At 41.4% G+C, this 13,873-nt stretch overlaps 1 protein-coding gene across 2 annotated transcripts in view; it reads right to left on the reverse strand.

Moving 5' to 3' along the window:
* Nucleotides 1-13,873, reverse strand: part of CCAR2 (cell cycle and apoptosis regulator 2) — a 2,452,621-nt gene that overhangs the window by 1,838,988 nt on the left and 599,760 nt on the right. For both annotated transcript variants that reach the window (XM_044082935.1, XM_044082934.1), the window contains one exon: nt 11,322-11,454. In XM_044082935.1, coding sequence (XP_043938870.1) covers nt 11,322-11,454 — 133 coding nt within the window. The remainder of the gene's footprint in view (nt 1-11,321; nt 11,455-13,873) is intronic.

Consider the following 13,873-nt stretch of genomic DNA (forward strand, 5'->3'; position numbering starts at 1 on the left):
AAGGGAAGTGCTTGGCGTACGAAGGGGGAAGTCATTGGGACTGTTTCCTGTAAGGTTGAGACTTGTCCTCACCTCCTTTTGGGGTTGAGGTGCCCCACTGTCGTTGTCTGTTAAAGCCTTGGGGTTGAGATCTGCCTCTTGGGCGTCTGTATCTGCCTCTCTGTGGCCTGTCTGACACTGGAAAGTACCAATTCTTTGTTGGCCAATTTCGGCTAAATCGAGGTGGCTGTACCTGTAAGAAATCCTTGACTGTTTGCATAGATTTAGCTTTATCTTCCATTTTAACACCTCTTCTGCCATAACACCAAACAAGGTATCATGCTGTAAAGGAGCATCCAATAATTTTGCCTTAACATGATCAGGTAAACTCTGTTCTTTTAACCAAGCATGTCTTCGAATCACAGAACCTGTAACTGAGGCTCTACAAGAGGCCTCTAAAGAATCAAAACCACATTGCAGAGTATGTTTTCCCACCTGTTCAACTGCATGCAATAAATCCTGCATTTCTTTACAATCAGGAGCTTCTGAGCTAGCAAGCATTGTCTGTTTTAACTGAGCCGTTAAATATTGTTCGTACTTAAGCATGTGAAACTGGCAATTTAAAGCTCTTACTGCTAAAGTTGCAGAAGTGTAAACTTTCTTCCCCCATCTATCCAAAGCTCTGGAATCTCTGTCAGAGGGTACTGGATCTTTTGCAATAGAAGCCTTAACCCCTTTTGGACCCTGGGAAATAGTTTCTGGATCAGCAGAAGGGTTTTTTATAAAGAAACTTGTGAGAGTCAGGGACTCTATAATACCTATCTGGCTTGGCTGGTGCAGGGGGCAAAGAATCAGGAGATAAGCTGGATTCAGAGAACACATCTACAATATCTAGTACAGGCGGAATAGCCAGGGGCCTGTGCTGAGGCAGTAAAAGGAAATCCCTGAGCCTTTTCTTGGATTCTGAATAATCCTGACTTTCCCAATGGAAATGCTCCCTCATGGTATGTAAAGTTTCCCCAAAAGAATAATCCTCAGGAGGAAAGGCTGAAGGGATAGATTCTTCAGCATCAGAATCCTCATAGGGGGGGGGGGGGTATGGAGTATCCCTGGTCTGAAGAGGAATCAGAGGAAATGGAAACCTGATCAGAGGAATCATAGTCTGTATCCTGCCTAGGCCTTTTCTCAGGAGGGGGATGGGAACCCCTGATTAGAGTAATTAGGTCTTTGGCCATTTTAAGCATCTGTTTCTTAGGCATGGAGGACTGTCCAGGAGAATGCTGTACTTGCTTCTTTGTCTTTAATGGTGTTTTTGTCTTGGCTGTTGCTTTAATGTTAAGTTGTGAAGGTCTGAAAACACCCTCAGAAGCCGATGACTGCTCAGCGGCTCCAGACCCATCTGAGGGATTAGTTTCTGTAGGCCCAATACCTTGAGTTTCCAGAGGCCTAGTTGTCTCCACGTGGGAGTCAGAGGCGGCCTGTGGCTCTGAGGTAGCGGGTTGTCAGGGGCTGCGAAAGCGCCTCACTGAGAACCGGCGACTGGCCTAGAAGACGTTTTGTCGTCAGTTTTGGACCTCGGATGCCTGTCTTTATCCTTGTCTTTGCGTTTTTTCGAAACTGCGGTCTTCGGTTGATCCGACGGCATAGTATAATTGAACCTTCGGCCAAAGTAGTGCAAAGCAAAATCAAAACTTCTTTTTATAGTGCGTTTGTTAAATCTAGCACAAAACCGACAACTAGTGACGTCGTGATCAGGGCCTAGACATGGAATACAGTAAGAGTGGAAGTCCTTATGAGGTATTTGCTTCCCACAAGAAATACATTTATTAACTTTTTCTGACATCGGTCTGAGGCAAGAAAAAAGTTTCCCCAACGGGGTACTTAGCTTTACTGAAGACTTCGGATCTGAAATTCGACTTCGAAAATCTCAGGAGTCGGCCGACCGGCACTTGCGAACTGCTTCTGCTTCGGGCACCGCACAGCAAGAAAGACTGAAGAAAATGGCGTCAGATGCATCTTATATACCCCTGGCGTACTGACGTCAGGGAAGAAGCGACAGTAACTGACGCCGGACCAAGACTTTGGAACTCTGGCCGACTGCGGGACCGCCTGCCGGCAGGATAACCCAAGTGTAATGACTGCAGCAGTGTAACACGAACATCCAGAAGAACATCTTTTTAATGAGAGAGGAAAGGTGGTCATTGACAAGGTATTCAGTCTGCTACCTAGGAAGACTACATCTTGAAACTGCGTCAGAGAAGACTTCATGAGGTTAAAAGTGAATCCCAGTCTTTCTGTTACAGATATAGTGAAGTTCAGATGTAACAGCAGAGTTTTCTGAGATGAGGCCTAGACTGGGTGGTCATCCAAGTGGGGAAAATTTGTATCCCTTGGGTTTTGCAAAAGCCAATAGCCAGAGCTAGGCACTTTGTGAAGACTGGAAGCTGGAGACAATCCAAAGGGAAAGCAGACGACTGGAAGTGTAAGGAAGTGACTGACAACCTGAGGAAATTCCTGCAGGCAGGATGTAAAGGGATGTGTTGGTATGCATCCTTAAGGTCCAGGGTGAAAAGGAAAGCCTCAGGAAGGATTAAGGGAAGTAAGGTCTAAAGATAAAGAGACAGCATTTTGAAAGATGGAACTTCTAAAAAGATGCTGAGGAACCAAAGGACTGACGTAAGAAAAAATCTGTTTGAAATTCTGCAGGATTTTGCCTTTTTCCTGTAGGGTTTTGTAGAGTTCAGCTGCAGAAGGGCTAAAAAACAGTTCCTATGATGATGGGAGTTCACCAGCTTGGCCTTGACATCTTCAGGGAAAGACTGAAGGTAAAGCCAAGCAAACCTGCAAATTACCAAACTCATGACCACAGCCATGGAGGACGCCTCTGCAGCACTGTAGCTGCATGTAATGAAGTGTTCACTACTTGGTGGTATTGTTGAACATAGAGACAGGCTGGGATTTGGGTCCAGAATCCTCAAAATAAGCAAATGTCTTATTCAGGTCTTCCAGAAAAGATAATACATACTTGCTCATCCGTGTTTGGTAGTTTAGGGTTCTAAATACCAGGGTAGCAGATGCATACACAAAAGTCACATTCATACCTGGTCATACTTTTCTATCAGATGGAAACACATTGGATGTAGGAGGAAGTCTGGTGTGCTTATCTGTATTGAGAGGAAAAACTGAGGGATTTGCTACAGGATTCTGTGAAGCAATTTTATTTCTTCTGTGACCCTTGTAGATCCTATCTAGTTTCTTGGGTGCCACCAACTGTGAGTCGGTTTGTAGATGTGGAGGCAAAAGAATCAAAGGTGGCTTCCAGAAGAGGCAGAACAGCTGTGGGCTTAGGGCCCCCTACATCTACTAATTCATAGTATCTTTTTTGTATGTTTGTGTCCCACTCAAAGAGTTGCTTCATCCTCATGACAGTTTCACCAAAGGTGTGGAATCTGGCTACAATGAATCATCATCTGAGGCTAACTGTCCTGGACAATGTATTTGGGAGAAATAAGCTAGTAAGTCGTCATCTGAATCTGATTACTCTTACTTCTCAGAAGAGGACTCTCGCTGCCTTTTCAAAGGGGGGCAGGTGAAGGAGAATAGAGCACAGAGAAAAGGATGAGGCTTCAAGGATAAGAGAGCTTGTACAAGTCCTGGGAAAAATCCAGCTATTCCTTCTCAAGGGGCATCCACGGAGGAGAAATGTGTTTGGTCTTTTACTTTTTTTTTGACAGGACATCTGTCTTAATAAAGTGACACTGTGTGGAACCTTTGCAGATGTCGATAATGGACCAAAGGACCTCTTCACAAACTAATATCCGAGGTATCTCAGCAGGGATATCAGAGTCAGAGTGGGCAGCTGAAGTATCAGGTTTCAACCTTCAGTACTACTTCATGGGTGCAAGTGGGATGTCCGAGGCCGAAGGTTACAGCATCTTGCTATTCACTAAGCATTCAGAAACTGGGTCTACAAATAGGTATTCAGGGAACCTAACATGGTTCTAAGAGTTTTAGGGACGTACAAACAATCTTACAACTATGGTAATCTTGCCAAGCCATTAAGCAAAATAAAAACTGAGACTTGGTCTTTGTAGGGGAATTTACCTTCCACAGTCCCATTCCCCTCTCTTAGCTGACATGTACAAATCTTTAGAAAAAAGAAGGTTCCTCAATGGCGTACTTATCCAACCATGGAAGTGGTACTGGCACAATGACGTTAAACTCAAGCAGCAGCAAGCTTCTGCATTCAGATTGGTAATAAGATAGTCTAGGGACTGCACACTCATACGTTCGCTAATCTATAACTGCAGGCTAAGGTCATATGCACTGTGCATCTTGAAGATTTTTGGCTTTGGTACGCCAACTAGACATCAGGTTACCCTTGGCAAGGTAACCCATAAGTACTGGAATAGTGCAACAGTGATCTATAGAAGGGCTTCATATTTTTTAAGTCCAACAAGTTTGCAGACTTTAAAACTTCCCTACAGAATACTCAAATTAGAAATACTGGAGAAGCAGATGTCTGTAACTATAGAAATGGATTCTTTTGAGTGGGACACAGGATCTGAATTGCATAGTCATAAGGCCTTTCTAAGTTTAATGCTACTGGCTGCCAAAAAAAGTTATTACTACAAAATAGAAAGCAAAATTTAAACCAACTGTAATTAAAAGTATTAAACACTGTTAAAAACAGATAAAAGAACTGGAACTGGGATCTTTAGAAAAGGGAAGGAGCACATTTTACACAGTAATAAATGAAATGTATGGCAACAACACATGTAGAATAATGTCCAGGAAGTGGAGGAGTCAGGTTTAATAAAGGCAGGAATTGAGCAATTTATGTCACGTCAGAGAGAATGACTGTTCTTATAAAGAAATAAAACATGTACACAATGGAGAAATGCATGAAAAACATTAATGCGGTTTGTTTTCTATTAATGCTTTGTGCTACGAACGAGAGCCGTATACCACCGCGACTATTCCACTGAGATAGGTGCAGAGTGTATGGAACTAGTTTGAGCTGAAATTATACTACTTTATACAAGCCTGAATCTGCTAACTGTATAACAGCACTGAAACGACTTAGAAGTTAGTCGCTGAGTAAATTGAACCTATTTGACTGCAAAATGCTGTATGTTTTAAGGCCAGTTTGACTGTAAACTGCTGTATGTTTTAAGGCTAAGTTAACTGACACTAATAACATTTTCTTAACTAGGTGCTACACCCCTCCCCACAACTTAGAAATCTGAAAAGACTGAAATATAAGAAAGAATCTCCACGGCAGCTAGAACACTAAAATAATTGCTGCTCTGCCCTCAACCATCCTACTAATAAGGTTAATATTGTGTTGCAAATATTATTGAATTAAAGCCCTGGGTCTATAGCACTGGAGGTGTCCCCAACTACAGACTAGCGGAATCCCTAGCATTACTAAGTTTCATATGGAAACCAACTGTGAAACTAAGCCTATAGCAACTACGTAACACTTTAAAGTAAGGAGCATACCTGTAGAAACTCAGGGCAATCTGTGTTATTTCTTCAAAAAACAATATTGAAAACCCTGAAATCAGCTAATTTGGTTAAATCAAAAGTAAAGGAAATACCAAGTAATAAATTGGAACTTTTAATGTAAAACGTTAAAAAGTGAGCTCCATAGTCAAAGAGAATACTACAAACTAAATTCCTACAGAAGCTTGAAACTTGTCTCTGTATTAGCCCTGCTACGCTCCCCTCTCTGCCCCCAATTCCCACCCGCCACCAGTACCACTAAATTTATACTACTCTAGCCACTCCCCATATTCCAAATACCAATCTCTGCTTCCCACATCTTCAAACATCCTGCCCTCTCAATACAATCTTACTCTAGCACCATCCTTCAAGCCCTGTAAGCGTAATTAACCCTGAATACTCCCAAACACCTACCAAATAATGCAAACAAAAAAATGCTAATTACCCTACTCCCAATACTATTCTTATTACATCACCTCACTGCTTACGAGCAAATTGACTTACTGCAAAACCAACACCCAAAAGCTCAAACAGCCACACATGATTCTTCACTCAAGTTTAAACATCTACCCATCCTCCACTCACCAAGTATACAGTCCCATACAAACTATCACCCACACAAAATCACAAAATGTAAACCCAAAGACAAAGACTATATAAAACTACTTAACAAGTTCCTAAAACTAAGAATATCCTGTCACCATAACCTTACACTACATGGGGACATTCATCCCAACCCTGGCCCATATACACACAACAACCTACACTCCACTACCACAAATACTCCCACTAACTCCCTTCTAGCATTTCACCTAAATATCAGAAGTATTAATAATAAAATCCCCAACCTACATGCCCTCTTAGCAACCCACTCTCCAGATATCATGCGTCTTACAGAAACCTGGCTTAAACCTACTACTACTGATAATGAAATAATACCACCAGGCTATAATATACATCGACTTGACAGGGCCACAAAGAAAGGAGGCGGGATAGCAGTTTTATACAAAAATACACTAACTGTTCATAGAGGATCAGTAAACCCACCCCAATTCAATAATGCAGAACTCCTTATAACCAAACTACAAACTAGCTACAATAAATACCTGTACATCATCTGTGCTTATATACCACCAGGTAACAATATAACTACTCTAGAAGAAATCCTTTACTGGCTAAACACTACCTACCCCCAAGAAACCATAATTCTTGGTGACTTTAATATAGACTGGCATTCATGCTCAACCATACCCCCCACCACACCTATAAACTTATTCGGGTATAAGCAGACCATTACCTCCCCCACCAGGATCCATAAACCAACCAGTAGGGAAAGTATCCTAGATTGGATATTAGTCAATAACCTAGCCCACTATACACAACCGGTACTCTCCCTAATGACCTCAGTGATCATCTGCTGACCTATATCATAAAACACAAGGCAGGGACCCCCCACCAAATCAAATACAAAACACTCAGAAACAAGAAGAATTTTAACCCTGCAACTTTCTTAAATGAACTAAAGGCAGCTGACTGGTCTAAACTAAAAAAGCAACCATTAGAAGAGGCCATAGCAAATTTCAATAACAACTTCATAAGCATCCTTGACTCCCATGCTCCAGTACGTACGATAAAAACTAAATCTAACCCAGCACCATGGCTAACAAGGGAGACCAAGTCAAAAATCAAAATTAGAAACAAAGCCTGGGCCTGCTGGCACTCAACAAAAACCCCACTTGACCACTTAAAATACCGGCAACTCAGAAATGAAACAAAAAAAAATCAATCATACTAGATAAAAAAGCTACTACCAGAATCTACTAAACAAACATCATAACAACCTTCAAAAGTTCTGGGCAAGCATAAATCAGATCCTTCATCCAGGACAGTCTACCACCCCAACCCCTGCCAACCTCACAAACAGATCCCCAGAGAGCACAGCCGACGCCTTTAATAGCTATTTCACCGAAACCATACAATCGCTAGCAAATCAACTAACCCCAATAAATCCAAACACCAGCTCCAATCCCACTAGAAACCATCCCCAATTTAGTTTCCAACCCATCTCCATCACCTATATCAAGACATTGTTAAAAAAACTAAAACCTACTACCCTCTCTGCTGACCTCCTCCCCGCAGAGTACTTACAAATAGCTGCAGAAGCCATTGCATACCCTATAACTATACTAATAAATAGAACCTTGTCCGAAGGTACTATCCCCTCCCTATGGAAGATATCCCATGTCATCCCACTTCATAAAGGTGGAAATTCCACAGAATTATCCAACTATAGGGCCAATTGCCATTCTTTCCCCATTAGCCAAAATAATGGAAAAATGCGTTCATAAGCAACTAATGCAATACCTAATACAAAAACAACTTACTATCCAACTCCCAACATGGTTTCAGGCCACATCACAGTACCACATCTGCCCTCCTTTCCTTTACAAATGCCATAAACCAAAATAGGAATGATAACAAGATATCCTCTGCCCTCTTTCTTGACCTATCAAAAGCCTTTGACATGGTCAACCATGAACTCCTCATTCTCTCACTGAAGTCTATGTCCCTACACAGGCACACAATCCAATGGTTCCAATCATACCTAACTGGCAGACAGGCAGTAGCATGGCAGAACAAGTTATCCAACCAACTAGCACTCACTCTTGGTGTCCCTCAAGGCTCTATACTAGGACCACTACTCTTTTCCATCTTCATCGATAACCTCCACACAGCTATTCCTAAGGCTACCTGCATTCAATATGCAGATGATTCCACTCTCATCTGCTCAGCCACCTCTCCAGCCGACCTACAAATCTCAACCCAAAACACATTTAGCACTATTGAAAACTGGTTCACCATCCAACGTTTGCTACTGAACCCCAACAAAACCAAACTTCTGCTCTTCACTCCCACTAATAGAGCCACCCCTTTCTCATTCACTATTACTTCCAACAATGGTACCACCATCTCCCCAGATACCCATACTAAACTTCTAGGAGTCATTATAGATAATAAGCTCAAATTTGACCTACAGGTCAACAAAACCATGCAGACCATCAATAAAAAACTCGGATCAATGTACAGAAACAAAACATTCTTAACCCCACAGGCTAGAATAGCAATTGCCAGATCACAACTCCTCTCTACTCTTATTTATGCTTCTCCAGTTCTCTCAAACCTAAATAAGTCAGAACTGAATAAGCTCTCCCATACCTATAGCTATATTGCCAGATTCGTAACTAACTCCACCTACAGAACCCATCACTGCCAGAACCTGAAACAACTAGGTTGGCTTGAACTCCCCAACTTAATTAAACTAAATCAACTCTTAGTTGCCCACAAAGTTCTTAACCATCCTGAAAATACCCCCTCACTCTCTAATATAATAAAGCCATACAACAACCTGAGGTCACTAAGATCGGCCGACAAAATAATGGTACCAAACCTACACAGCTAACAATTCTGCAGGGGAATCTCTGTTTGCCAACTTTGTTGGCAAGACCTGGAATTCTCTACCAAACCATATCACCCTGCAATCCTCCTTAAACCTTTTCAAAAAAAAGCATAATACAGCATCTTAAACTCAACTGGCTTTGTCCATGTTTCTACCCTGACTAAACAGTATCATTAATCACATTAAAACTAACCAAACTGTTTTTCTAATACATTCTGACCTTTTCTACAAGTATAACGTGCTGATCTTGTAACTGAGAGTCTCTTTGGAAACAACGCTATAACATTGTAAATAACTCTTGTATAACTTTTTCAATGTAAATAACTTGATGTGTAAATTCTTGAAGAAAATGTTGTAACCTTGTTGGAGCTTTTCTCCCTGGGCCTCCGCTGAAAATGGACATATATCCAGTCGGACTATCCCGGTAAACAAATGTAAAATAAATAAATAAATAAAATAAATGCATGTGAGTCTATGTCTTATGTGAACGTATTATTTATATATCTCAACTACTTTAATTCAAATGAAAGCCAACTGCCAAAAGTGTATTTTATTATTATTTCAGACTCTGCCTAGTAGGGAAGGATGAATTCTGATAAAACAGACAAGCTTTCACATCAGACACAGAGAGGGAACAAGCGATGGCCCAAGCCACACTCTTATTTGCAGGCGTTTCCTGTTGAAGACTGCTCAAAGTCTGGTCAGAAGACCAGATATTTCTCTGTAGGTAGATCAAAATTTAATTTCTATGTACTGCAGCAACGATTCATGCAGTTGGTACCAATGACTTTACATAAACTAAAAATAAAATATCTAGGTTTGTCTACATGCATACAGGATAGAGAGAGAAAAATGTTTCCTGACATACACATTTCAATTCCTTTAAAGAAGCCCTTAAGAATCAGAGTAAGACTAATACCTCTGATATGGAGAACAAACAAATGATTTCAACTATGAAATACAAGTCAAAACCTATGCAATCCCAGCAAATAACAAACCTTATTTTTAACTTCTTCACCCACAAGACTTTTAGCAGAGGAGATACATGGATAACTGGCCAGTTCAAGTAGCTGACTAAAATTGTTACTTCCTCACCTGGGTACAGCCAGGTGTAGCCTATTCAGCAGAATATGGAACTGCATCCATCCAACCTGAGAAGAGTCCATAGGTATTGCAAGTATACAAATCATGAAGACAGCTCACTTTAAAGTGTACTGTCACACTTCAAGAGTGCATCACAGCAGCCAAAGAGTTAAGTGCCACAATGCATCATGCCCTAGTCCTTTCTTAATTTGGGCACAGATTTTAACAAAAAGATTTAACTTTTTATTCAAGCCACAGCCAAAATAAATTTGGGGTTTCCCTTAGTGACATCACCGTACGGATCTTCCACGTAACAGACCAGATTCTTCGTCTGTGCAGAAAGTGTCCATTAATGTCTATGGATGTATGTCACATTTCTTTGAGTTGATGTCCCAGAGGTTAAAAATGATCTTTTAATTTTCAGTAGCATCAGTCAGTGCAGAGAAATATTTAACAAGAATCCCTTTCAGTAAATGAGAGAGGCAAAACTTTTCCCAATTGGACAAATGTTAATAGGTGCTTTAAGCGCCACACAGGGAAGGTTAAGTCACCGAGTGTGACAATACACTTCAAAGGGGGCTATGCACCCACACGTAACCATTGTCTGGATATGAAAAACTATGACATATTCCAATTACAGGTAGCCTGGAACTTGATAAGTAAAGGATACAACCACCTTATGGCACAGCTAGTAACATCCAGAGGTTCTGCCAAGTAACTGCAATCAAAATAAACCCATCAGCATCCAGACAGCACTAAGCAATGGAAGGATTCTTTCACGTTCAATTTCCCTCCCCAAGGCGTCTATCACTTCTTAGGGTAAACATGGACGGAATACACATACCCAGCAAATAAGGAACACTGCAGGCTGCAATGTAACATCTGCCTCTTTCTCAAGCAAGATGGGAAAACTGCATAGAGTTGACAATGGCATACTGCAACATACTTTTAACGTACAAGATGTGGACATAAAAGATGTACTACAAAAGGCTCAGCAAAGATGAGGATGGTGGATAGAACTGCAAGGGAAGTAGCACATTCCTCCAAAGCACACAAAAGGAGATATCTCAAGATATGGCTGAGATTTAACCAGCTGACAGCATTACCTTACACACTTGCTGAGCTGCACAACTGATAAACAGTATGTCAAGAATTATATTCACAATGCTCAGAATGCTTAAAATAAGAGATATATCAGATAACTGTCATGTCAGTATTTTTCTTTTTTTTTTTTTTTTTTTTTAAAAATCAAGCTTTCACTGCACTAAAGTTCTTAGAGAAAATATGTACTTACACTTCTGTGGCATTTGTAACAAGGAAGGCAAACGGTGACTAGAAAGAAGTGGCTGAGGAGTTGCCCCAAGAATCCCTGGCTTCTGACTCATGGACATCGAAGGCATAAGAGGCACTGGGGCCTTTGACATAGGCTGCAGAAACAAACAAGTAAAAACTGTCAGTGCAACATATGAAGCAATAAACTGACCACTGGCATGCATAAAGTGTAATACAGAATGAACACTTACAATCAGGAGCGATTTAAACATTAATGATCACATACTGTGGCAGTACATTCATAAAAATTAAATGTAAATAGAATCATCCCAAAAAAAAAAGGTTGTTGCACAGAAAAGGCATGCTGAAAAACATACGATGCATAGAGTAAAAACTGGACAAATCACAGACATAACCTGCAAGTTCTACCAATTTAAAAACCATAACAGAATGGTTTGTTTTACTTGATGGATGCTGTTGGTATGGGCACCCACCAATGCAATGTAAAGGGGAGAAATGGTAAATAGTACCAGCTGTTCCATTTATAAATACAAATCTTCTACAGCATATGGCATAATAAAACTGCAGCTGGCTGTTAAAAGACCACAAAGGTAACCACCATGAAAAACTTCTCCAAGCTGGGCTCCTAAAAACAAAGGTGGCTAACTTAATGGCACCCATGATAATGGAAAATAGATGCATAACTGCTGAATCATACATCAATGCACTGTACGAACACGTACATAAATGCATGGAACTAGCCATACCCAAAAGAACAAGGATGCTCTCCCTCCCAAAAAAAAGGAAGCCAATCTGGTGGTCCCCTGCCATTAATAAACTCTACATCAGAAGGAAGTAACTGTTGCAGAAAAAGGTGAAGTCCCAAGACTCGAAAAGATCCCTTACTAGCCTCAACAAAAAGTTGAGCCACCTCATCAAAACCTCTAAAGCCAGCTATGAAGGCAGAATTGCGGCAACCACTAAAAACAACCACAAAGCCTTCTATAGTTATATCAAGAATCTCCACGGCAATGCCCAGGTTTGCTCCGAGTTACTGCACAATGGTACCTCCCTACAATGAGCCAACATACTGGCTGACAGATTCAGTGCCAACTTAAACCCTCTCTCCCCCCTAAAGGACCAATCGCAATACCGAAGGAATCCCATGCAACCAGCATTACTGCAGCACAGGTTAGAGCTGCATTGTCCAAGGCCAAGAATACAGTTTCCATGGGACACGACAATATCCCTGGATGTGTTCTACATGACAAAGTGAAATGGCACCACATCTATGTGCCCTGTTCAATCAAAGCCTCACCTAAGACTTTGTCCCTACCGAATGGCGCACTAACAGTCATCCCTTCTCCATAAAGGGGGAGAGACTGCAGACCCTGAGAATTATTGCCCCACTACCCTGACGAGTCTGATATGTAAGGCTACGGAGCCCATCATCATGGACCTGATTAACACGGATATAGGGAATCTCTAAACCCTAGATCCGACACAATTTGTTTTTGTGAAAGATAGATCATGCCTGCCCAACCTGGTTGACTTCTTTGAGTAAGTCACCAGAGCTGTGGATGAGGGCAAGGCAGTTCATACAGACTACTTCGATCTGGCCAAGGCCTTTGATACCATTCCCAACTCAGGAATTATTGATAAACTCACCAAACTAGGCATCAACCCCTATATCACTAGGTGGGTTGCAAAATAGCTCACAGACAGAATCCAGTGTGAAAGTAGCGGACTCCAAGTCAGACTTCCAACCAGTCACGAGTAGAGTCCCACATGGAGGAACTCACTCTGACCAAGTTCGCAAACGACTGCAAGCTGGGAGCCATTATCAACTCCCCAAGTGATGGAGACATCCTACAGTAAGGGCTCACTGATACCAATGACTGGTTTCAAAACCATGGCCTTAAGTTTAATGTCAAAAAATACATCATCTCCTTTGGGAAAAACTCAGTTTCTGCTGATTTCCACATCGATGGAAGCCCACTAAACACTGAAGGTGTTGTAAGAGATCTGGGGACACAGGCTGACAGCAACCTCTCCGACCACCACACTGCCACTCTGGTCAGCATGTCCTATGTGGCACATCTCATTACCAAAAGTTTTGCATCCAAGAAGAAAGAGATCATCACCTCTCCTGCGACTCTTCCCTCATTAGGCCCCCATCTGGCATGCATCTCACTAGACACATGCAACAGCTGGAAAGGCCACAAAACGTACCACGCGAAGAGGATTCTAGGCCTTACTGGGAAGTAAAGCATAAATAATAGGATAGTCTTAGTTATCTATCAGTGTGCGTATTGTAAATACCTGGTTGAAAACGCTTGGTGAAACTTTAAATGTCCCATCAATGAACCAGAGATTGTTAACCTGGAAAAGTGATGGATTCTCTGTTGTTCCAAACATTATAATCCACAATGCATCTTTGTTTCCTGAATCTTAAAGTATGAAATGTTTGCCTCCAGTTGTCTTCTGCAAAGCACCTGGAATAGCAATGTCGAGCAAAGATGCAACTTGTGGATATGGAACTCCCGGAGTTTTCCAAATTCTTTCAATGGTTCT

The sequence above is a fragment of the Protopterus annectens genome, chromosome 9.part0, assembly GCF_019279795.1.
Source record: "Protopterus annectens isolate FY-2018-M chromosome 9.part0, PAN1.0, whole genome shotgun sequence".
In the NCBI taxonomy this organism is placed as follows: Eukaryota; Metazoa; Chordata; order Ceratodontiformes; family Protopteridae; genus Protopterus; species Protopterus annectens.